This window comes from Strix aluco, chromosome 3 (assembly GCF_031877795.1).
Source record: "Strix aluco isolate bStrAlu1 chromosome 3, bStrAlu1.hap1, whole genome shotgun sequence".
Lineage (NCBI taxonomy): Eukaryota > Metazoa > Chordata > Aves > Strigiformes > Strigidae > Strix > Strix aluco.
In genome coordinates, this window is record NC_133933.1 from 5,639,888 (window position 1) to 5,663,777 (window position 23,890).

A 23,890-nucleotide genomic window follows, 5' to 3' on the forward strand; every position below is an offset into this window, starting at 1 on the left:
TGAGAAATCCCTTATTTATGAAGCTCCTGGATAAATCCAGGCGCTGATCCTGGAAATGCCTCTATCCCTGTCGATTATTTCTTCAGCGGCCCCAAAATAAAAAGCATTTTGCTTTTTTTTTCTTCCTGTTTTTTAACCCAAAATCCCTACAAGCAGCAGGATGGGAACAGCTCGTGCATGGAAGGATGTATAGCATTAATCTCTTACTGTGTGATTCGGTTTATTTGGAAAAAAACCTAAAAAATGTGAGGGGAAAGGGTGGCTCATCCCTCAGGCTGCCTGTTGATGGCCCTGGGATGAAATGTGGACGCTGCAGCTGGATGATTAGGGATTATTTTTAATTTCGTTTTTAGCATAGACATGGTGGGGAGTAAGAGTGGATGAACAAATGCAATGTTTTATGTGGAAAAATATTTTTATTATAACTTTGCAAATCAAAAAAAAGCTGTTGTCTAAAGCAAATGGCAAACTGCTGTCCTCACAGCTATTGGTGAATACCAAAAAAAAAAAAAAAAAAAATAAAAAATTAGAGGGTGAATCCTCAAACAGGTTGGATGCAGTAAGGCAAGCACATGCTTCTATTTCAGGCACTAGTGAGATTTTTAATTTAAACAAAGGTGCTAGTTAGTTTGCCTCCCACCTTTTCTAAACTTTTTTTGGGTGCCAAAGCCCTATTTTAGGGGGTGAAATGTGAAGTCTTTGCTGCTGCTGTGGGCCTTGGGTGCACAGCACCTCGGTGGGCTGTGGGGCCAGGCCCTGACTGGCCTCTTGTGGGGGGAGAACTGGCGGTGCCCTTTCGTACGGCGGGGCCTTATTTTTGAGGGAAAAAACAAAAAAAACCCCGGCAAACTGGAGGAAACGCGGCTGCCGGGGCCCACTGCCCACGCACGACGGCCCCACAGCAGGCGCGAACTCAGCACGGAGGGAGTGGGGGGGGGGGGGGTAGCCCCGGGCGCGGCCTCACCGCAGGGTCCCGACCTGACCCGGCCGAGGCCGCAGGGCCTATGGGCTGCGCCCACGCGCGTCCCCACCGCCCCGCCCCTCCCGCCCGCGGGGGGCGGTGGCGCCGTGCGCGTGCGCGCGGCGCGAGCGGGCGCGTCCTCGAGGCGGGGCCGCGCGTGCCGCTGCGAGGGGCCGCGCCGCCCCGGGAGCGCCCTCAGGTCGGTGAAGGCGGGGGGGGGGGGGGGGCTGCGGGAGGCGGCCGTTACCGGGCGCTCGCGCTCTCGGTGGGGGGTGATGGTGGTGGTGGCGGGGAGGGAGGGAGGGAGGGGGATGGCGGCGCCGGGAGCGGGGAGGGGGCCGGGGCGGCCCCGCTGGGCCCCGGGGCGTCGCGGGGCCGGGGGCGTCCTGCGGTGGGTGAGGGAGCTGCCGCCCGCCGCCGCGGCGGGTGAAGGGGCGCGTTGAGGCGGTGGCGCCGCCCGTTCCCGGCGGCGGGCCGGGCTGTGGGGGTGGTGGCGGCGGCGGGGAAGCCGGGGCCGAGGCGGGCAGGCGGCCGATGGTCCGCGGCCGCCCTGCAGGGACGTCTCCGTGAGGGACGGGGCGGAGCGGCCGCACCTGAGCGCCGGGCGCTGCCCGCGCCCGCCGCCAAACTTAGGAAGAGAGAACCGGGGGAGTTGGGGTGGGGAGCGGCTCCCCGAGCGCCCGGCCCCGCGCCGCCCGGTCGGCGCTGAAGCGGTCGGCTCACCCGGCACAAAGAACCCCTTGGAAAAGGGTCTTTTCCCCATCAAAGTCACTGTGGGTGTCCGCAGCCTTTTCGAGAGGTTTCATTCTTTATTTGTTTTTTCTTTTTTCTTTTTTTTTTTTTTTTTTTATCCTGAGCGTATGCAGCTGCCTTTTGTGCAGAAGCTGGTTGGCTTCGTGGCGGTACTGGGAGCGAAGCGGCGGTGATAAACCGCTCTAACGGGCGCGTGTTTTTGGGGTCAAACGTGAAGTGCGAGGGGCACCGGACTCGGGAGCTGGTAGTGCCAAAGCGCCTGGGCAGGGGATCCTCCACGGCGTGCTTCCCCCTGGAAAAATCCAGAGTTACGTCAACCTCAAACTTGGCGTTTTTTCTCTGCCTAAAGTAATGCTGCTTTTAAAGTAGTAGTATTTTAAGTATCGATTCAGTAAACTTCCTAGAGGAACAAATAATAATGGCACCCGGTTTGACATAAATACCACCTCCTCTTCCCCATGCTGTTGGCCAAACTTCCTTACGTACAGTCTTACAGACTTACGTACAGTCTGAAGACTGGATAGTTTCAGTTAAGGGCCTGCATCTTTACAATTTACTATTTTCCTGTTTGTTTTGAGAAAGTCCACCTGTGTCAGCCTTCAGGTTATAAATTGATTTGCCTGTAGATTCCTGAATGGTGATGCATTTAAAACCAGGGGAGAGTAGTGGGTTGTTCTCACTTGAAGTGAGAAAAAGTTTGAACTGAAGTTACGATATTTTAGTGTTCCTAAAATGATGATTACTAACATGACTGATTAAAACGACAGACTGACTGTGTCTCATGTGAAGAGTGCTGGCACAGGTTTTCTGTGTTGTTGTTAGTCTTCACCATACTTTGACATACATGCTGAAAACAAACTTTAATCCCTGTCCTGGACTTTTTGATTGTTTTCTGTAGGAAGGGGTGATGTTGGATTATCGGTATACAATATGATATTTGATGTTACTTTAAGTTTCAGGCTAGAGTCAGGCTCAAAATAATGCTTATTTTGGTGGGAAGGAACTGGTCTCACCATTTCTTACAGAAAGGATGTGCAGTATGTCACAGTGCATAGTATCTTGGGTTTACTGGGTAATTTAACTTTGCAAATCAAATCTCTTAGGGCCTTACTCATTTGAAGTAAGTTCTTCAGGATTGCCAAATGTGAATGTAGAGTGCAGTACTCTTGTCTTTGGTGGTTTTTTTTTTTTTAATTCCCCCGTAGCAAGTACACTGCAGCTAACTGCACAATAACTTTCCTTGTGTTTCCCGTCCAGTGATCCTCAGCTCTGCCCTGGAGGAAACACCTTTCAGAAGCACTATGGAATTCCTTCAGCTTGCCTTTTAAGGCTGAGGAAAAAGATGCAAGTTGCAACAGTGATTTTTGTTATGTGGACACTTGTTGTTAGAGCTTGTGAGCAGATATTTTTTTCTAAAGTTACCAAACAATTGTTACGCTTATGATGAAAGCATCAGTGCTTGAGCAGGCTCAATTAAAATGGAGGCCTGATGATGATAGACTGTGCGTTATGTTGTCAGAAGTAATTTAGGTCTTCACCTGTTGTGTGAACTTGTGCAAGTGGCACGTTTTGCAGCAGAATGAAGTTCATGCCAAGCATTAGCTTTCTCTGATAATTCAAGATAGTTCTCCTGTCATACTTTCTCCACTGACTCCTCAAACCTTGCCGGCATACCTGAGAAGGCATGGAAGCCCTATTTTGTGAGTCACTATATATGTGACAAGCAACAGTTTCTATCTCAAATTGCTGATAGATAAGGCAAAAGAAGGAAATAGGAGATGAGAATCTTGGAAGGAAAAGATTAAAAGCTTTCTGTGGTGGAAGTTGTCTTCAGTTCTGTTTTCTGCCATAAAATTGAATTCCAGTCCTGTGCCTTAATTACAAAAGCACAGTATAAGTATGCATGTCAGAAAACTGAGTAGGGGGGAAGCTTAAGTAAAAGGTCACTTCATTCGAATTTGCAAACTTCCCGTTTTCTGGGCCTGACTTGTCTGTTTTCTGATCCTGCTGCCCTGTCTCAGTTTGATAACTCGGGAAGCTAGAGTAAAAGAAAACCAAGCGAGTCCAACGTCTGGAAAGCGTTTGCATTTTAAAACACCGGTGAACTGGTTGGTGATCTGTGAATGTCTGCTGGCTGTCCTGGGTATGTAGGGCATAGAGTCACAGAAAACAGATTTGGAAGGCATCTTGAGACATCACCTTGTCCAGCCCTGTTACCTGTTTCCTGAGATTACCTGATATCCTGAATAAATACTTCACCAGAGAGTCATGTACCACTTCAGTAGAGGGCTGAATGACTTGTTGATCCTCCTGTGACCAGGATATTTATGTGCCAGGTTACACTCTGTATCCACCCTAGCTGCAGTTTCTCCTCTTCACATCCAAAGCAATTTAAAGGAGTCATCGTCTTCAAAAAAGTACATTTTCTGGAATTACAGCTTTGCTGCCTCCCTGTTTGTTCAAAGCGTGCTTGGTTGCAAAGGTTTTCTGAGAGTGTGAAAAGAAAGCAACTCTTCAGTCAGGTAGCTTGTTTGCTTGTGCCTGATAGGTGTAAGAATTTATATATAGGTTTGCAATAGTTGGTGGAACAAAATCCCTTTAAAAATCTAATCCACAATACGCCACGTGCTACTTAGTGGCGTGTCACCTTGCCCTCTTAACGGGGGAGGAAAGTGCAGCCATACTCTAACACTGGGGAGGAACTGAAGCTAGCTGTGTATTATTTACAACAGAAATGTATGCAGTGGCTTACACTGTCCCTTTGTTGCAGTATTTTGCCTTCCTCTGGAGTCAGCATACAGTTCAACCCGGAGAGAAATGTCTGCCGTATTAGACAGCTTGCTCAGTTTCTGTCGAGGAATGTAGTTCAAAGGAATACCCTGTAATGTTAGGGTAATATAATGCACTTAAACATGTACAAAGTGCACCTAGGTGCATTCAGTTTCTTAGTGCTATTTGATTTTTGTCTTCAGTAACACTCTCCTGTCAGACCAAGGTGATACTACTCCATGTATACCAAGAAAAAAGTGTTCATACTATATGAAACTTTATAATACATAAAACTAGTGTGTTATGTATGTTTACCTTATACAGTCCCTTAATTATGCTCTTATGTTTGATTACTTGCTCCTTAATTTTTTTCTTTTTCTCTACTAAAGTTCTGACATGTCTTAATGCTTAAAAATATATTCTGAAGCCAAATTTGAGGGGTATGTGTATGTTTGTCTTGAAAATTCATTACTGCATAGTAGCTGTCACTCACTTGTAAAGAGGAGGAGAAACCGATCGAAACACTAAAGCATAACTGATCTAATAGACAAGTGTGACTGAAATATTTGCAGCAAAGGAAAGTAAATCTGATTTTCTAAAGCAGTTGATAAGATAAGAATTTGGCAACATCTTTATCCCCCTGTGCAACAGCCATTCAAACAGAGGCTGGGTGTGCTGCGAGAGTCTGGAAACAAAGTTAAGGGCAAGTAACGAGATCCACAGATTCTAACGTGTGGCAAAGGAAGTTTGATTCAGTACAGTGGAGTTTAATGGATGTAATGTTTGGTTCCAGTCCTTGAACTATTTGGATGCAGCTCAGGTTAGCAGCAATCAGTCTCTCATATGTAAAAATCAGAGTTATTAAACAATTGTAAAAATGTTCAAGCGTTGTTACTCATGGGTTTTGGTTCTCACTTTTGAGAAGTGAGAGCCACGGTGTTTTGAGAATGCATTTCTTATCGAATGCTTGGTTTGCCAGTGAACTGATCTGTTCCTCTTTAACTGGGGCAGTCCTCCTCTCTTATCATCTAAAATGAAGTGAGAACAAGAAGCTGTACCAGTCTTCCCCCATCTAAAATACGGAATGGTTCCAGGTACGTTGTTCTGCTGTAAACACAAGCGTGCTGAGTTGCTGATCCGCTCTGGGATTTTAAGCCACATGTTCCCTAAACTTCATTAGATGTAAAACTATGGATTAGAATGTAGTTTTCCCATGACAGACCCTAATGACCTTTACAACACCTAACCAGGCTTTCCAAAAGTCCCCTCTGTTTTTTTGACCTTGTTGGAAGGCGCTGGTAGCACGGCAGTCCCAAGAGACTGAAGTTTGCAGGCCACAGAACAACTGTGGTATGGGTCATAGAAATATCCTCTCCCCCTTTTTTGTCCCACCGGGTACTTCAGATGCTATGGTTTGATGTGGTGAATGTAGGTTATCCGCACGTGAAAAATGTAGTCCTTGAGTTACATGCCAACGTAATCAGCTGTAATGCAGTCCCCCTGTGGATACTCATGGGGTAGTTACTCTTCTAGTGCCATCGGTCCTCAGCGAGGACCCACTGAGAAAGTCTCTTCTCTTTATCTGTATTAGCATTTGCGTTTTGCAGACGTACTGTGTGTAGTGGGACAAAGACATTTGGGAACCACTGATGTGGTTACAACCTGCCCTTTATAGAGCTTACATTAATTTAACTATTCTGTTTAAAAAGAATAGTTTCTGAGCCAAGTTAAAATTAGTATAAAAGTTTGTCTACATAGGAAAGGTCTGTCTGTAAGATAGGAAGTTCTGTCTCTAGTCACCCGATCCCAATCTCTCCCTTGAAATAGGCAGCATGTGAGTACTAATTGTAGTGGTGGTTTTTCTGAAGTGCACAAAGATCACTAGCTTCTTTCTCACAGGGCACTGAACGATCATTAAATGCTAATGACTTTTGATTACTGTTGACCTCGGTCAATTTAGAATTAGTGACCTAGAGATGAAAACCACTGTATCTCATTACCAATTTCCTGAGCGATCTGATCTTTCCTTTGTAAGTCAGTTTTGGAAAGAGACAGAGTAGAATTAAAGTTGACCTCTGTCTTAGAAAAAGGGTTGAATGCTTTCAGGTTTGCAATATCATGTTTAGAAATAAATAAAAAAAAATGGCAGCCACTAAGGAAGAACTTACATTTTGACCCCAGAGATCATCAAGAGCAAAACTCAACATGAAATGAAATGGACAAGCTAGAGTAGTAGTGATGGGGAAGAAATGCATAATTTGCCACTTTTAAATTAGGAGAAAAACAGTTTTATCTCCTGCAACCTTGAATTCTTGTTTTGTAGTTGTGGGTTTTCTCATCTCAGAGTTAATTTATAATTCTTGTTTTTACTTTGAACTATCAAGAGGTAAATTAATGTTTATAAAAAAAATTGCAAATTCTGCTCTGGGATATTTTTTACCTGCAGTTCCCAAACTATGACATCGGGGAATATGTCTCAGCAGGCTGGTAAGATCATATATTTCATATTGTAATGAAGCATTTCACATTATTTCTTTCCATATTCACAGAAGAGAATGTTTGTGTGATAATTCACTGTAATGGGATCAAATATGTTGTTCACTGTAGGTTGTTTAAACATAAGCCTGCCTTTATACGGTTGTGGTTTATATGGACTGTCATTCGTGCAGCAAGCATGGTATTGAAATCATAATGAAAATACAAGAGAATTTTAAACTTTTTTTTCTTTCTTGCTTTAATATACTAGCTATATTTATTTTGACGCAGCTGGGAACAAAACCTTTAACCTTAAAAGCAAAACTCAACAGTGTAGAGAAGTCTTTTGTGTTACTTTGTGTTTGGGGTGTAAATATAAAGTTATTGAACTTCTGACTGGGGTTAAATTGCAGACTTTAAGCAGCAAAGCAAGAAAGTAACAGGAGATGTTGCGCTTGGTGTAGGAACAGGTTTGTGGAGAGCCAATTGAAATCCACACAGAAGGAAAGTGGATGTTTACTTGCAAGTAAACATAGGGCTGAATGTTATTCTTAAATACAATGTTTTGTTTTCATTGCTTCATCTCAAAAATATTGCTGTGAAAAAATGAAAATGATTGCAGATACAAAAAGGACGTGTTAAATAAGGCTGCTTTGGTAGGGAGACCAAAAAGAAGTGCCATGCAGATACAAGCAAATAATACAAGAATGAAAGAGTAAAAGACATCTGAATGCTCATTCTTTACGCTTCCATTTTATGTAAGTTCGTGTTTACCTGTTGATTGGGCTGCTCAGGGCTTTCTGCATTTGTTTAAAGCATTAAGAGCATTTAGGAAAAAAATGTAAAACTATCTTGGGGGATAATATTATGCAAAGTGTTTAAATCATCATACTTCAAACACTAAGCAGTTAAGAAGAATATTTGCCAACAAGTGTGTTGCTAGTGTAGCATAAGGCCTATTGCAAAACACCACTTAGCTATTTTGGACTTTGGTTTAAAGCTTCTAGTGTTGGTTCAAGATGCAATTCTACTCTGATACTATTCAACTCTTTCCCAGCTCTTGACTATTCTGGGAAAGAAATGCTCTTTTCTTTTACCCTATATTCTGGCTTCTCTGGGAGTCTTTACAGTTTTGCCCATCTTTGTCCCAGCTTTTATTTGTCTTTTTTTCTGTAGAAGACCTGAGTTAGACTTTAGGGTCAGCTTTTCCATGCAACAGACAGAAGTAGATGAGATCTTGGTTACTTTCAGTGCTGCTAATCAGGAACTTACGAGAGAGGAAGTTGGAAGATCTTTGTCAACTGAAATGCATTTTTTACTTGAGGAAATCAAGAGTAGAACTATCAGTCCCCTTTCCAAATGAGCATTTTTACAAACAGAAGGGTTGGAATAGTGATCAGGAAGGATTCTTCCAAGTGACTAAATAATTCATAGATAGGTAAACAGAACTAGGCTTTTCAGCTGTGTGAGTTGGGTTTGTTGAGGTTTTTGTTTATTTGTTTTTTGAACTTGTACATTCAATTTAAAATGAGTTCTTAAAGTCAACTTCAATGAAAATTAGCAGTGGACAGGTAGATTTGTTAAACAGCAACATGGTGTGTACTTTGGTTAATCAAGATGTATCGCCTCAAATTTGTTTCCTTGTAAGAGGAAATCCCGAATTTAAACAAAGAATGTTAATAATGCATAGGCATAATAACTGCCAAGGGAGAGACTTGGCAACTTTACAAAAAAGAAATATATGCATTTTCTCATTGCCTATTTGGAATTCATTCCTTTATGCATGATCTGGTTGTAACAGACAATTGAGAATTTTGATGAAAGCTTGTTTTTTGTAGAATTGTCCAGTTCACATTGCTGCATGAAGAATGGACCTGTAAATGAGAGATACAGAAAAACACAACTTATTAGAAGAAATAAAAAAAAAAAAAATAGAAAAACTTGGGTATACTTGCTATTGCAGCAGGAGAGGCTGATGTAATATGAGGAAGAGTACTCCCATCGACCCTGGAAATTAAATGACTTCTCAATTGCAAGTTACCTTTAGAAAGGCATAATTATAGTAGTACCATACTATTAAAAGTTGCACCAAGAGTTGGGCTATGACATGACTCCTGTGCCAACCCTCACAATGGTGTCAAGGTATATTATGGTCTTAAGGGACAGATAAAACTGGGATCACAGGTATACTGCACACATTTGGATTTGAACAGCAGAATTGATGCTTCAGTTCACAGTATTTAGTCAGGAGATGATTTCCGAGGGCTTGTAACTTGTTCCTAATAATTTGAAAGGGGCATGTAACTTGATGCATAGTATCTCAGCCTCGGAATATGGTCTTTTGCTTAATTCTTCACCTCTGGCATCTTGGATTTTCATTAGGCCAGTGTTAAGATTTAAGTGTGGAATTTCCAACATCTTTTAAATTAAAATATTTCTGGTTTGACTACTTTGCTTATAAAATAAAGATTAATGTGCCTTTGAAGAAACTGTATTTCCCTTTTTCTAAGTTGTATATATCAAGTTTGGTTTTGTTAATATATCATGACTGAAGAAAAATGAGAATGGCTGAAGAAGATAAGGAACACATTGTAATAAGCTTCCAGAAATGGATGGATCTTTGGGTGAGAGAAGGTCAATTTCCTTGATCCTCTTGCCAGAGACAGACTGATTGGAACTTGGGATTTTGACTAGTCTTTCAACAGGGAGTAGTTTATAGGCTACTTTTACTGACTGCTAACGTATTGATTCGTAAATTCATTAACAGTATGTATATAGGAAAAGAAGAAGACTGTGTTGTAGGAAAATAAATGGAAATTGCTGCCAAAATGGAAAGAATAGCGAATGTGACTAATGCTGTTTCTTTGGGGTTTTTTTCCTATTTCATATGCATCTCTGATTGGTTTAGGAGACTTAAGTTTCTCAGCTGAAGAAGTGCAGTGGAAGGTGGTAAAAAGCCTGCAGTGGGTTTGTAGGTTTTCATAAGAACTTTTGGAGTCTGCTGTGGAATCAGCAGTATTTTCCAGTTACAGCAGACCAGATTTTGGTGGGTGGCTTAAGAACAGGCAAAGATGGCAGTTAGGCTTTTTATTCACTGGGGTGGATTTTTATCCTGTCATGCTGATACTTCTTGTGTACTGGGGGTCTGTCTGACTTCTGGCTTCAGGCAGAACATGCTTCAGCTGCAGCTTTTCCCTCCCTCCCTTTCCCAAGAAAGCACAATCTGCTGTACATGCGTTATGTTTTACAGAAGTCAAAGGTGTGGTGGGCTCTTACAGGTTCACATTTATGATCTGTCTTTCCCAGACTGAGTTTATGGATCAGTCTGTCATTCTCTTCTGTAGCCTCCCAATGCGGAGGCTGTGTGTATAATCCCAATGTGTCTGGTGTGTGTATAATCTTTGGGTTTGTACTGGTCAAATGGTTTGAAAAAATGTGCGAGGACCTTGATTTTTATATACTTTGGTAGTCTAGAAAATGGATTTATGGAATGAAAATCAAATCTCTCATACGAGTCTCCTAACCCCTGCTATCTTTTGCTGACTGCAGTGCAGAGAACCAGATTTTCTGAAGAGTGCTTGGTTTTTCTGTACCTTTAAGGGTTTTACCAAAAAACTTCTCCCTTTTGAAATGTCTGTCCTGTGCAATGGCAAAACAGTTATTTTTGTAACTAGAAGGGCTGGAAATTTTCATAAGGAGAGGAAAAAAGCTTATGCAAACTGAACAAACTCAAATTTTGTGCTGAGAATACCTGCTGTGTCCCCATTATAAACTCTCAGCTGTGAGGAGTTCTAAACATCCAATCTGTGGGATGAGTTTCTTCTCCGCTATCCCTCCTTTTACCTCTCTGCAGTTCAATATGGCTTAGGTTGTTAGTTTCCTATCCATATCAATCTGTTGCAGATTAAAATAAAAAAAAAAAAAAAAGGTGGAGGGGGGAAGGAGAGAAGCAAAAGCTTGCTAGAAATCATTTGTTTGGAAATTACATAACCTGCTTCTCTATTTAGGAATGTATCTCTGCCTTTCAGCCATACCAGGCATAACCCACCATCTCCTTTTAAATTCCCACTGAAGGAGATTTTGCATTAAGACATTGGGTCGTGAAATGTAGCAGCTGAGGCATGGACACATATCCTTCTGTTTCCCCCTTCCGTGAGAGTGACTTCAGACAGAGAGGACAGATCTGTGTGTCTGGAAATGGTATCATCACAAACCACTGCAGTGAAGTCTCTAGATGGCCAATTGCCAGGGTAGTTAGTGCTTAATAGGAATGTCTCCCAAGGAGACCTGATAATCTTTTGAAATACCTGCACAGTTTCAGGTTTAAAGATGTTCTGAGATGGCGATCCAGAGCCATAGCTGTGATTCAAGCAGTTGTGATGGTGTTTCAGTAAATAGCCTGAGTAACATTTCTGTGCTTCTGTGTAGGTCAGTGGCAGATTTCTGTCAGGGATTTCAGCAAGGTCAGCCATTTCTCCACCAGCCTCTGATCACTTTAATTTCACTGTGGTACTCTTGTCCAGCAAAACTAACAAAGGCTAAAAGTGGCTAAATTTGCTTTGAAAGCAGAGAATTTTTTTGTTTAAAACTTGAAAATAATTATAAAATCGTATCCTCCCCCCCATATTTTAGCCTGTGAAATGTTGACACTTAATACCTGATATTTTTTATTTCCCTGCTTTTGTTTTTAAGTGTCTGTGCTTGCTTGGTTTTTTTAATATACTTGATCTACTGTTAAGGAAGTCTGATCTAAATTGAAGTTCTAAGTAAACTAATGACTGAAAATTAGTCTTCTTTCCTATTTAAATGGCTTGGTTGGCATAGCTTGTATCCTGTTTATCTCAGAAAGTATTTGTGAGTAAAATCGGAGTGTGTTTGCATCTCGAGGAGTGATTTCTGCCTGAGACTCTAAATCATTCAGACTTTTTCATTTAATGCTTTGAAATATTGATTAAATATATTCACTCTGGTTTGCTTTAATCTGATTGCACATCTAGAAGTTTTCTTCTGATGTGGTGCAGCCATGTCTGATGTAAGCTGGTTTAATTAGCACTGCTTAGTGATTTGGGACCCCTGTCAAAGGCTATTACGTTATCTAGAAACAGAAGGAGTTAAAGCTAAAGCTGTGACCTCATCTCTATTCATGTTACACTGGAGTAGAAGCTGCGCTGAAAGGGATTGTTTAACTGCATGGCTGTCTTTGCTGCTGTTAGTCGATTGCTTTAATTTGGTTCTGATATCTGTAGCGTGCTTTTGCTGAACAACTGTTACAGTAGGGATTTGTGGGAATACTAGAGACAAATGAAGTCATGCTAATCCTGACTGCCTGTGGAAATAGCTCCCACGGAAATATTTAGACTCAAATACATTCTTCTACCCCATTTCAACTTTTTATTGCTTCCGCGGTGAAAATTCAAGCAGCGTCAAAGAAAGCTAAACCACACATGCTTCTGGCCCGCCATGCGCTTACGCAACGGTGCGTGCCATTTACTACTTTTATTACTTTGTGCTACGTATGAAGCGAGGAGTGCAACTGCTGTCGCTTTAATGTCAGAGCGGCGTACGTTACAATAGGTGTCACTGTGCGGCTGGGTCCAATCGTTATCGGTGACTTCAGCTATTGGCTCCGAACGCTGGCTGACTCCATCTGCAGGGCTGCAATACCTACTCTGTTCCCATCCCTTCAACGCACAAGTTGAGCTCGCCGAGCTGACTAGCAGCGCTACCCTGCGTGTCTTCCTATCCCCCCCTCCGAAAGCCGGTGCTACGGCCACGCGCGTCCCCTCCTCGCAGGGTGTCGGCGCTCTCAGGCGATTCCTGATCAAGAGAGCTGGAAAGAAATAAAGCTGGCAGGAATGATGGGGGTGTATTTAACGATTCAAGTACTGGATCAAACTTAAAGCCAGTTTCTCACTCGGTGCACCGGAAAGGTCACCTTGTCCTGCTGGAAAAGAAGCAAACTCTCAGCTCTGCTGCTTTCTGTTTAACAGCTTCCACGTGCATTTCTTAATGTTCCTGGCTAGTTAGGCTCTCTAGCTTTACAGACAAGTATACTCATGGTAGATGAGAAAGGAAAGAACATGAAATGTCTCACCTTCTTCTTGATGCTTCCAGAGACGGTCAAGAACAGGTCCAAGAAGAGCTCTAAGAAGGGAAATAGCAGCAGCAGCAGCAGCAGCAAATTGCCTCCAGTTTGCTATGAAATCATTACCTTGAAGACCAAAAAGAAGAAGAAGATGGCTGCTGATATTTTTCCCCGAAAGAAACCAGCCAACACTAATACAACTGCTGTCCAGCAATACCACCAGCAAAATCTCAATAACAACAACACTATTCCAGCACCTAATTGGCAAGGACTTTATCCAACCATCAGAGAGAGGTAAGTTCAGGGCAGTTTATTTTTGCTGTTTGAATGGAGTGGTGAAAAGTAGCAAAATGTTTGTAATGCATGTTTAGTTATTCATTTGTTTGCTGAAGAAAACACAGTTCTTTCTTTTTTTTTTTTTTTTTTTCCTCTGTGTGTGTGTGAAACAAGTATTTTGGTAATGGAAAATATTTTAATATCTCTTTTCCAGGCAGTGCAGCTGTTTGTCTTGAGTAAATAAAAATGTTGCTGGAAGCTGCAGCATACCTGTAAAGATTTGTTTTCAGACCTTAGTGGGGATTTTCAGTGATACATGCTTTTGGTTTTGATTTCCACTTTTCGAAAAGTTCTGAAAAGTTTGGATTTGGTTTTTTTTTTTTTTATTGCACACACACCCCCCCCACCCTCCCCGCACCCACATCTCTGCTTACTTCTTTCTGTGGTATATTTCTGTGATGATGTGTAAAGCAGCTTAAAACAAAGTGTGACCTGCTTCTCTTTACTAACATGCAACTTTTAAGTTGTTAAGAAATTTAATTTCTTGGGTCTGGGGCAAGCACAGAATGACCGGGCACCATAAATTAACACGCTGCCTCTGTTTGTAGAAATGCAGTGATGTTCAACAATGACTTGATGGCAGATGTTCATTTTGTGGTCGGGCCACCAGGTGGGACCCAGCGGCTGCCAGGACACAAAGTAAGCAACAGCTGCATTATCAGCTCGGGCGGGGATAGCCAGAGAGAGCTCCCACGGTTACGCTGGGGCATAGTGTGGGAGACTCAGAGCTTCTGGGACAGGCATAGTTCTGGATTTTAAAAGGCTCCATGCAGTGGAATGGTGTGTCCCTTGCTTTCCTTTGTGTTTTTGGTTTAACAGTACACTTGTTGTGCTAAGGCAGTCATTGTAAAGTTAGGAATACTGCTTTGTGCTGCTGATTAATATTACTCTTGAGATTCTCTAGAAATAGTTAACTTCTGTGGTGGATGTGAGCATTTTCCAGTAGCTAATGCATATATGCCCAGGAGAGTAAAATGCAGGGAAAAATGTGTAATTCTGTTCTTAGCTTTGACTTCATTTCTTACTGAAGTGTGTCTGTAGTCTGTCAGTGAAGCCCAGTATGCTCGGAGTGGCTCTCCCACATTGTTTTTGTTGGCAGTGCTTTCAGTTTAAAGCATGAAATAAGATTTCCCTTTCTCAACAGTATGTCCTGGCTGTTGGGAGCTCTGTATTCCATGCGATGTTTTACGGAGAGCTTGCTGAGGACAAAGATGAAATCCGTATACCAGATGTTGAGCCTGCTGCTTTTCTCGCAATGCTGAAGTAAGCACCATTCATCTGCTGGATATGTTTTCCTTTATGATAGATACATACACTTGTAATGTCATAGTTAAAGTATTAGACTTGCATATAAACAGAAAGAAAGCAGTTGCTTAAAATATTTCTCTTCTTGTATTTCAAGTATTTTAAACTTTTACCTCGTTTTGCTCTTCCCCTCCACTTCCAGGCACGCATATATTAGACTAATGTAGGCAGTTATAAATAGCGATTTTGACAGGGGATCTTTGGGCACATTGTACACTGTAATGCCTATTGATCTGTTTTGTCACTACACATGTTACACAAAGGAATGGAGTGACTAAAAAGAATTGTCAGCTGTAACAAAAAAAAACCTGTTCTACTTTGCAAGCACAGTGAAAAGTTAAAAACCCACCCCACGCCCCTCCAAGCCCCAGAATTGCTGGGTTTGTATATTGACATCATTCCAGCTCTTTTATAAACTTGCTGTATGCAGGTCTTGTCTTAGGAAAATGACCCTAAGTTATTGAATATAGCCTCTGAAAATTAAATAATACCATACTGATGCATTTGAAAAGTGATAAAAAGGCTGTTAACATGAATAGGGTTTTTATTCTAATGGGGGGAAACAGTCAGTTTACATGAGCGTTATTTTTCTTCTTGCAAACTGCATAAGAAGTGCTGTCTTTTCCAAAAAGAGCATAATGAACGTATCTATAAACTCTGATTATTTAAGAGAAATGCCCTATCACAGAAATGCTACTGCTTTGAGGGTTTTTTCCCTTCAGCTTTAGCAACTGCCATTGCTTTCTGATAAAGAATATACATTAATATCTGATAGTGATCCTTTTAATATGCTGCAGATTTTCTTGCATGTAATGGTTGTAATCACTAGCTAACATTTTATTGTGTTTCATAGATTGTTTTGACTAGCTTGTGATGACAGGATGGTTTCTGTTTTTTCTTTTACATTTCAGTGGCACTGTAGATGAACAAAGTTGCATGTAGAGTTCGTTGCATAGAGGTTTTATAGGTTATCATGAACATCAGAAATGTTCTGTGCAAATATCAGTAACTGCCAGGAAAAGCTGAAGTCACACAGATGTTCTATAGACCTGGAATATAAAGTTAAGATATGACATTATGTAACTAGGTGCGTTATGGATCCCTGCTTTGGGCCTTTCAGGTTTTGCGGGTGTTTTCTGTGGAGCTCAGACTTGTGCTTTACTTTCATGCAGAATTTTATAAGGCACAAAATGCAAGATACTCAGATTCCCCAGGGCCCCCTTCCTTTTTGAACAACAAATCTATTTCACTGTGGCTAAACATGATTTGCCATATGAAAACTGAATGCTTTCTGAATTTATCATTAAGAAATGTGTTCAGAGAGCAAACCTAGAAACAAGAGTATCAATGCTGACATCTGGGTCTTGGCATATTATGTAGCCCGTGGAAATTTTGGGAACTATCTTTGAGTGCATGGCCAGAACCATGGAATTCTTCACTTTCTCAGCTTTTATTTAAAAAACCAAAAGCCCACAAAAAGTTTGTGTTCTGTGTGGACGTTGAGCTAACCTTGCCAGTGCTAACTTCTGCTGATGCAGTGTGCCTGAACCTGCAGAGTGCTCCTGTGTCTGCAAACGCCAGGGCTCTCTGCAGCCGTGACGGTGCAGGGAAGGGAAAGAGATGTTGCTCAGCAGTGCAGCATTCCCCTCATCGCAGGATCCAGTGCATGTGCTGCACTGGGTGGAGCTCGGGGGGAGCCGTGGTCCCCTTCGCTCCTCTCCCCCTGGGAAGTCATCCCCATGAGTGTTGCTTAGAACTGCTCTGAGCAGAAGGCTCACGATACCGTTGCTACAGAAGGAAAAGACTTTTTACCTATCCTTTCTGCAGTCAGGAGGGATGCGTCATAATCTTTGTCAGAAAATACATTGAGTTTGGTTTTATGTTTGCGGCGTTTTGTTGTTTGTGGGGTTTGTTTTCCCTTGGACAGTGCATTCTTACAGCATAAATATTTTTTGTGTTTTACTATATAGTGAGCATTCTGACATCAAACATCAGACAAGGTATTGCCAGATGTAACATAGGAAATAATACCTCAACTGGTAGATACTAATTACTCTTCCAGTAAAATTGCTTTGGCTGTTCTCTACAGTTTTAAAAATAGGGTTAAATTCATATTCCAGCTGACACACTGAATTGGTGTCTTTAACGTATTATATCTTCTCTTAATCATGACTGTTCAAGTTAGAACCGCAGTCTCATCCCAGGATGAATGTGGTACTAAACCATCAAACCCTGTGGTCTAGCAGAATCATCTGTTTGAGAACAAGGTGAAACTGGAATATCAGTAATTGCAGACCAGAGTTGAGGTGAACTGGCAGAGTGAGAAGTGTAGAATAGTGCTGAACAGCTGATCTGTGCTGTGTCTGTTGTAAATCAGAGATACTAGTTCTTCACTTTCATGAATATTAAACTAGCAACTTTTGTACAATTTCAGTTTAAAACAGATGTCGTTCTCTGCTGTGCTAGCAGGCAAAGAGAGTAATGGAAGGGAGAAGAGAGTTGGAGAGCAGTGAGAAGAGTCATAAAAACGAATGAATTGACACATTGAAAATTTTTTGGACAGTAAAGGAACTAAGCCTGTAACCAGCGATATATAGATGTGCTCTTTGTTGTTAAAAATAGCCCAGCTGAAACCAAGTGATACAGGTAAAAAAAGAAAAAGGTTTGGGTCTGTGGAAGTACTCTTTTTTTTTTTTTTTCTGTAACCTCTTAGATTTTATGATATTGGTTGAGCAGTGTCTGCTCTGAGCATGTTTTCAAGCCACACTTAGAAGAATAGTACCCTACACCTGCAAAAATACAGATATTTACAACTATAATCAGATCAGTATAGGTACTAATTCCACTTTATAAGCACATCTGTTCTGCAAAAAATTCATTGTGTTGGGAAACCTGCTAAGTAGAAAATTTTAATTAGTACAGGGTCGCATACAACTCCAGCTTTTCTGGAGGAAGACGCTTCTATCAACCATAACCATCAAGACTTGCTTATCCCTATGAAGAGTAAAATTGCATTTGGCATGGTTTTAGCACATTGCATTCACCAGCTGCAAATGGGGCCCTGAAGCATGATATATTAAAAAGAACAAACTGTACAATGCTTCATTTCTCTGAGCAATGAATCCCAGCAGTTTAGTCACATAAATAGAATTTCACCTTCATCTCTTCCACCACACTAGTGTAGCAGTAAAGCTTTTTTCCTCCTTATGCAATGAGACTGGGAGAAAACACTGTGCTAGTGGAGCTAGGATGTTGTAAGCATTAAGAAACCTGAAAATTAGAATTCTGTGCATTTTCCTTTTCTTACATGCTTCGTCACCCTGTTTAAAACAAACACCCAAAAAACAACAACAAAACCCAACCAAACAAAAACCAAAAAAGCCCCCCCCCCCCCTAAAAAAGCCCAACCCAGTAGTTATGAAAACAGATAGCACCTGATAAACTTTGATAGCATTTCTCTTAGAATACCTCGTTATTCCTAACGCACTTGTTTTCACAGAATCATCTAGGTTGGAAAAGACCTTTAAGATCATCTAGTTCAACCATAAACCTAACACTGACCGTTTTCATTCCAGTATTTATACACCTCAGTAAGTCGTCATTCACCATCATGGGACATCTAGTCTGAGTACTCTTTGTAAGACGTGTTCCAGAGTGTTGTGTGAGCTAAGTAAGGTAGCCCTTGAGGAGCGACCATCTGGGGCAGATAGCCTCACGTTAGCCAAAGCGTGCGTGGAAGGAGCGCAGAGCTGGAGGGGCCAAAGCTTGTAAACATAACCATTGTCTACACGGCAGGTACCCCAGATGCGAAGTTTGATTCACCTCAGATTTAAGCTTGTTCTCTTCCATGGTCTTACAAGAGTGATGAGTTCAGTTTGTACTTTCTTTCTGGATTTCATCAATGTTCCCCAAAAGCACCACTTAGTTTTAATGTGGAGCCATTTAAATATTCCTTGTTTATAATATTCAGATGTTGTTGACAAATTATGTTTTTGCATTAAGCGGCAGTGTCACATGCGTGTGTTTTATTTCAGATACATATATTGCGATGAAATTGATTTGGCTGCAGATACTGTACTGGCCACTCTTTATGCTGCCAAGAAGTATATCGTCCCTCATCTCGCCCGCGCCTGCGTCAACTTTCTAGAAACGAGTCTAAGCGCAAAGAATGCCTGCGTGCTGCTTTCCCAGAGCTGCTTATTCGAGGAACCTGACCTGACCCAGCGCTGTTGGGAAGTGATTGATGCCCAGGCTGAGCTGGCTTTGAAGTCTGAGGGGTTCTGTGACATTGATTTTCAGACACTTGAAAGCATTCTCCGAAGGGAGACTCTGAACGCCAAAGAAATTGTTGTTTTCGAAGCGGCGCTGAACTGGGCTGAAGTGGAGTGTCAGCGGCAAGAGGTCACGGCTACCATAGAGAACAAGCGCAAAGTCCTGGGCAAGGCTCTGTACTTGATACGCATCCCTACCATGGCGCTCGACGACTTCGCCAACGGCGCCGCTCAGTCTGGGATTCTGACTCTCAACGAAACCAATGATATCTTCCTCTGGTACACAGCTGCCAAAAAGCCAGAGCTGCAGTTTGTCAGCAAGCCCCGCAAAGGCCTCGTCCCTCAGCGATGCCACCGTTTCCAGTCCTGCGCTTACCGCAGCAACCAGTGGCGTTACAGGGGCCGCTGTGACAGCATCCAGTTTGCTGTTGATAAGAGAGTGTTTATTGCTGGCTTTGGCCTGTACGGCTCCAGCTGTGGATCGGCAGAGTACAGTGCCAAGATTGAACTCAAACGACAAGGAGTTATCCTAGGCCAGAACTTGAGTAAATATTTCTCAGATGGTTCTAGTAACACTTTTCCCGTGTGGTTTGAATATCCAGTGCAGATTGAGCCTGACACCTTTTACACAGCTAGCGTGATTCTGGATGGTAACGAACTCAGCTATTTTGGACAAGAAGGAATGACAGAAGTTCAGTGTGGGAAGGTGACTGTTCAGTTTCAGTGCTCTTCGGACAGTACAAATGGCACTGGGGTACAGGGAGGGCAAATTCCCGAACTCATATTTTATGCTTGAATGAAAGTGTGTGGAGACGAAGCGTTTTGCTATGAAGAGCCTGTCTGGTTCAGGCCTACTGACGCTTAGCTTTTTATCTGCAGATATATGATCAGTACAGGTAATGTGTAACTAAATGCTGTGGGCCAGTTACTGGCTTGCTATACTTGTAGCATTGTTGGTGATAAAGTTTAAGTGTAATAATTAAACTGGAAGCTCTTAGGAACAAGCAAGTTTTAAAGGCTTTCTGAGAGAGGTGCCTGTTTGCTGGTGGTGCTGACCTTTTCTTTGATGCACCCGTGAATTACAAGAGGCTGTTCCTCTCTTGTATCTCACTGTCTTCACTGATCCATTTTCTCTTTCTCTGTTTCCTGCTCTCTGCTTGTAATTATTTGGTGAGGCAGGGCTAGAAAATGAAGAGCCTTGTATTATAGCTCTCTCTTCTGTCTGCTCTTCAGACTTAAGAGATTCCAATAAACTGAGCTGCTTTTGATCACGGGAGCTGAAAGAAGAGCTTCGGTTGTAAGCAGAAAAAACATAGGTTTAAACCTTCCATCCTGTGAGATTCTCCTGCAGCCAACTGTTGGGGATGGCTGCAGGGGAGGATGGAGAGAAGCAAGCAGCTTTCAGGAAGCCGCACGGCGTGCTGACTGTGTCCACAGTGCTGGGATGTGTTTACAGTGAAGGGGGGATGTGGGCTTGGCAAGTGACCCTCAGAGTTCATTTTCTAGGAATCCCACCTTGAAGGCAAGGAAGTACTTGCACATGTTGAAATTTTATATGCAGCTCATGAAACTCTACTCCCATGACCCAGTTTTTGCTACCTTGAAGTTGATTGGCTATTTAAATGGCTTTTCTTTGAACCCTTGCTAAATAAATGGGAATTAATATCTAGCATCCGATGCAGGATAATTTTTTTCTTTGTTTTGGGTGGGTTTTTTTTTCTTTTTCCTAAACGTGGTAGAAGCAGATTATAGAGGAACAAAAGAATGTATCAATCCCGACTTGGACTTTTTTCTGTAATACAAGATTTCTTCTTTTTATTACCATACATTACCAGTGGAAATTTAGACAAAGACAAGAAGATTCCCAGCTGTGGTCATATTACATTTAGTGTATAGCATCAGATAACAGTGAGGAGGAGGAAAAAGTCTTCTCTAATGTTTTAATGTTGGATCTCTTGCAACTGCTTATGGTTACACATCAATCAAAGGATTATGTGGTGCAGAACTTGTCTGTTTGTTTGTTTGTTTTTTTTCCTTCAAACTTCATGTCATATGTCTGTATCGCTTTTGGAGAAGTATTAGGGATCGTGACTCCTTTATCATGGAAGGAAAACAGTATAAATAAGAAACACAGGTACTATTTAAACATGAGAAAATCCTTCACCATTACACTGGGACAGTTGCTTCTCAGAGGGACACTATTATAAAGCACCTCATTCTTATTTCATCTCTGAAGTGGGTTCTGTTTGTTGTGTATGTTTTAACAACATGAGAGGACCAAATGATTCTTTAGACAGACTGAAGATTAATGTTAGAGTATATCAACACATTAATGCAGCATAACCCTAAATTCACTTGTCAGTTTTGTAATAAAAATGTTTTTCTCATATGATTTCTTACCAGTTTAATACTATTACTCTGAGTGTTTCTTGACGGTTGGAATCCTGGCCCCTGGCCATCATAAAGTGCCAATACATCTTTGCAGTGTCCAGAATACCATCTGAAGAAAAACTGGAGCATAGACATCAAACACTTTATGGCCAAAGCCCAGATCTTCTCTCTAGGTAATAAAGGGAGAGCCAGGTAAAAAACTGCCCTGCAAGATCTATGCTTTTCACCCATCTTAGTGTTTAATGTTTTATATACATACATACATACATACATACGTGTGTGTGTAAGCAGCGTTCTTTCTGAAATGTAAATACCCTCAAAATATATAGAAAAATGTTTTGGTTTTTTGTAACAGATGTACATAATCCAGACTGTTAGTGAAATCTAAACAGAATGCTCCATGGAAAACTCCCAGAGAGAGATTAAAAAAACCCTCCAGTTAATTATATTTAGATCTGCAGCCTAAAATAGACAAGAGTATAATTGTATGGACTGGAGGAAGAGTTGCTGAAAGACTGCAAAAATGACTCTTGAGATTGTGATGAGGTAATGGTCATCTACTTTTAGACAACATCTGAGCAGCAGTTCCATTTATTTAAATACATTTGAAAGCAGAGAAAGACACTAATCAGCTGATTAAGTTTTCTTACAGCAAGTGGTTGATGTAGATGTAATTACTCTGAGTGATGATCAGATTGACAAGTTGCTTGCAATAGCAAGCTGTATTCTGAGTTGTTTGGAAAAAAATCAGGTGCTTCAGCTGGTGGGACAAATCAGAGAGTACTGCACTTGTATAACTAGGCTTGGGTTCTCACTTCTAATTTCTTTTTGGGTTTTTGCTTATCTGCAAATAAAGGTGAGGTATCCACTACATTCACTGGCTGGAACAGAAGTTAGGAGATCACAATACTGTGTAGCTGTAATATGTAGAAAATGAGCTGTTATTTAACTGTTATTTTTATTTGTTACTTTTATGAAATTTTTTTGACGAAGTAGGATGAAAGCAACCCCTAGCTTAATTCCTCTGAGTCCATTCCAGGTTTTAGGAGCTGGTGCATGTAAAGTTTTTCAGTATGGATGAATTAAGCACCCAAAAAACACCTTTTGGTGCTTAGAGCGTGAGTTGATTCTGAGCACTGCTTGATGCTGACAAGTACTGGTATGCGAGAAGGTGACTAGTGCCAGTCACCTGAGGACATCAGGGCACTTCAGTAGGTGTCTAAATGTGGATTTGGTTGGTTTAGCAGTAGCATCCAAGCTTGAATACATTGACATTTTGCAAGCATCAGCCATATCAGCCTGGAATATAAGCATAACGTCTGTCGATAGAGAACCTTTCATAGATTCTGTCTTAAACTGGTCCTGGCTATCTTTGCTACTTGTATGTTTGATTTTCCTGGTGAGGGGAATCTGCGATAAGAGAGTATAATGTAATATACTTTCTGCATATCTAAAATAGTATTTAAGTAAACATTTTAATTTCTACATACTTATTGCACTGAACTGTTTTGGGTTGGTTTTTTTTTTTTTTTTAATTTGTTGTGATAAACTCGGCTAACTTCAGGGCCCAGCACCCATTTGTGCTGGAGCAGTGTTTGACCTTAGCAGGCTTACAATATTATTTATAAAGAACAGATATATATAAATATGAAGTACCTCATGTTGAATGTTATTGTACTGTATCTTTAATGTCACAGTGCAGATCTTGTTGGACTCATGAATGTGTATAATCGCGTTAAACATACAAATAAAAATGGTTCTTAAATGGTTGTTTCCTGCAGTATCTTTGAGGCATGAGCTGTGAAAGCCTTTACTTGGTTATCTCTTTTAGGGATTTCTATTGCCGTACAGTTGTGCACAGATGTTTGTTGAGCTTATGTATTCTTTTGATCCCCAAAGAAGTAAAAGTCTAAGGAAAAAACAAGGAAGCACAATGAAGATGTTAATCAGCTACATTGTAAAAAGGTTGACGATTAAGCTAATGAGCTAGAGTGAATGAATTAATTTATGTGCTTTATGAAAGACCTTGTCTACTAGCATTAATATTTTAATGTTCTATTAATATTATTAAGTATGTGGAGATGAAGGGGGAGGGTCTTGTGTTGACTCTAAAAGACAGTTGGCATGGGAAAGGCCATGGTTTTCAGACTCTGATATATCAGAATAAAGGACGTGGTTAGTGCCAAGAGGCTGTTCTCTGCTGAAAAGTTAATTATGTAATATAATTCAGAATTCTGACTGTTTTCTTAACGATTTTCTTCCAGGAAATTTGAAACTTCATTTTAAATACTTCTATGGCCAGTGAAGCTGAAGCCCCGCTTCATGATGTCCATCTCCAAGACCTTCCAGATATTACTAGTTAATGATAAGAATACGTATAGAGAGATGGAAATTTAATTGAGGAAGTCTTTCTCAGTAATAACAGTACCTTCAGACTCCATCCAGAATTTGAGTAAAGCACATTTTCAGTCATCAAACTTGTCACTTCTTCTAGAATTCTTACTGCAGTACTTGGTACCACGCTGTCACATTCTTGATCCAAAT

At 41.3% G+C, this 23,890-nt stretch overlaps 1 protein-coding gene across 2 annotated transcripts; it reads left to right on the forward strand.

Moving 5' to 3' along the window:
- Positions 1 to 1,101: 1,101 nt before the first annotated feature.
- On the forward strand, positions 1,102 to 23,111 carry BTBD3 (BTB domain containing 3). 2 transcript variants are annotated; one of them, XM_074817232.1, is made up of 5 exons: positions 1,102 to 1,160; positions 13,073 to 13,337; positions 13,928 to 14,018; positions 14,524 to 14,642; positions 18,719 to 23,111. In XM_074817232.1, exons 2-5 carry the CDS (start codon positions 13,195 to 13,197, stop codon positions 19,749 to 19,751), a joined length of 1,386 nt encoding a protein of 461 aa, XP_074673333.1. In that variant the 5' UTR covers positions 1,102 to 1,160; positions 13,073 to 13,194; the 3' UTR covers positions 19,752 to 23,111. The 2 variants fall into 2 exon arrangements, with proteins under 2 accessions (XP_074673333.1, XP_074673332.1); XM_074817231.1 differs by lacking the exon at positions 1,102 to 1,160 and having other exon boundaries at positions 12,146 to 13,337.
- Positions 23,112 to 23,890: the final 779 nt, after the last annotated feature.

Bases quoted from the DNA above. Each gene is read 5' to 3' on its own strand.
- BTBD3 (XM_074817231.1), top strand. From the start codon at position 13,015: ATGGTAGATGAGAAAGGAAAGAACATGAAATGTCTCACCTTCTTCTTG. The intron at 14,019-14,523 runs GTAAGCAACAGC...CTTTCTCAACAG, and splicing joins AGCGGCTGCCAGGACACAAA to TATGTCCTGGCTGTTGGGAG. The intron at 14,643-18,718 runs GTAAGCACCATT...GTTTTATTTCAG, and splicing joins GCTTTTCTCGCAATGCTGAA to ATACATATATTGCGATGAAA.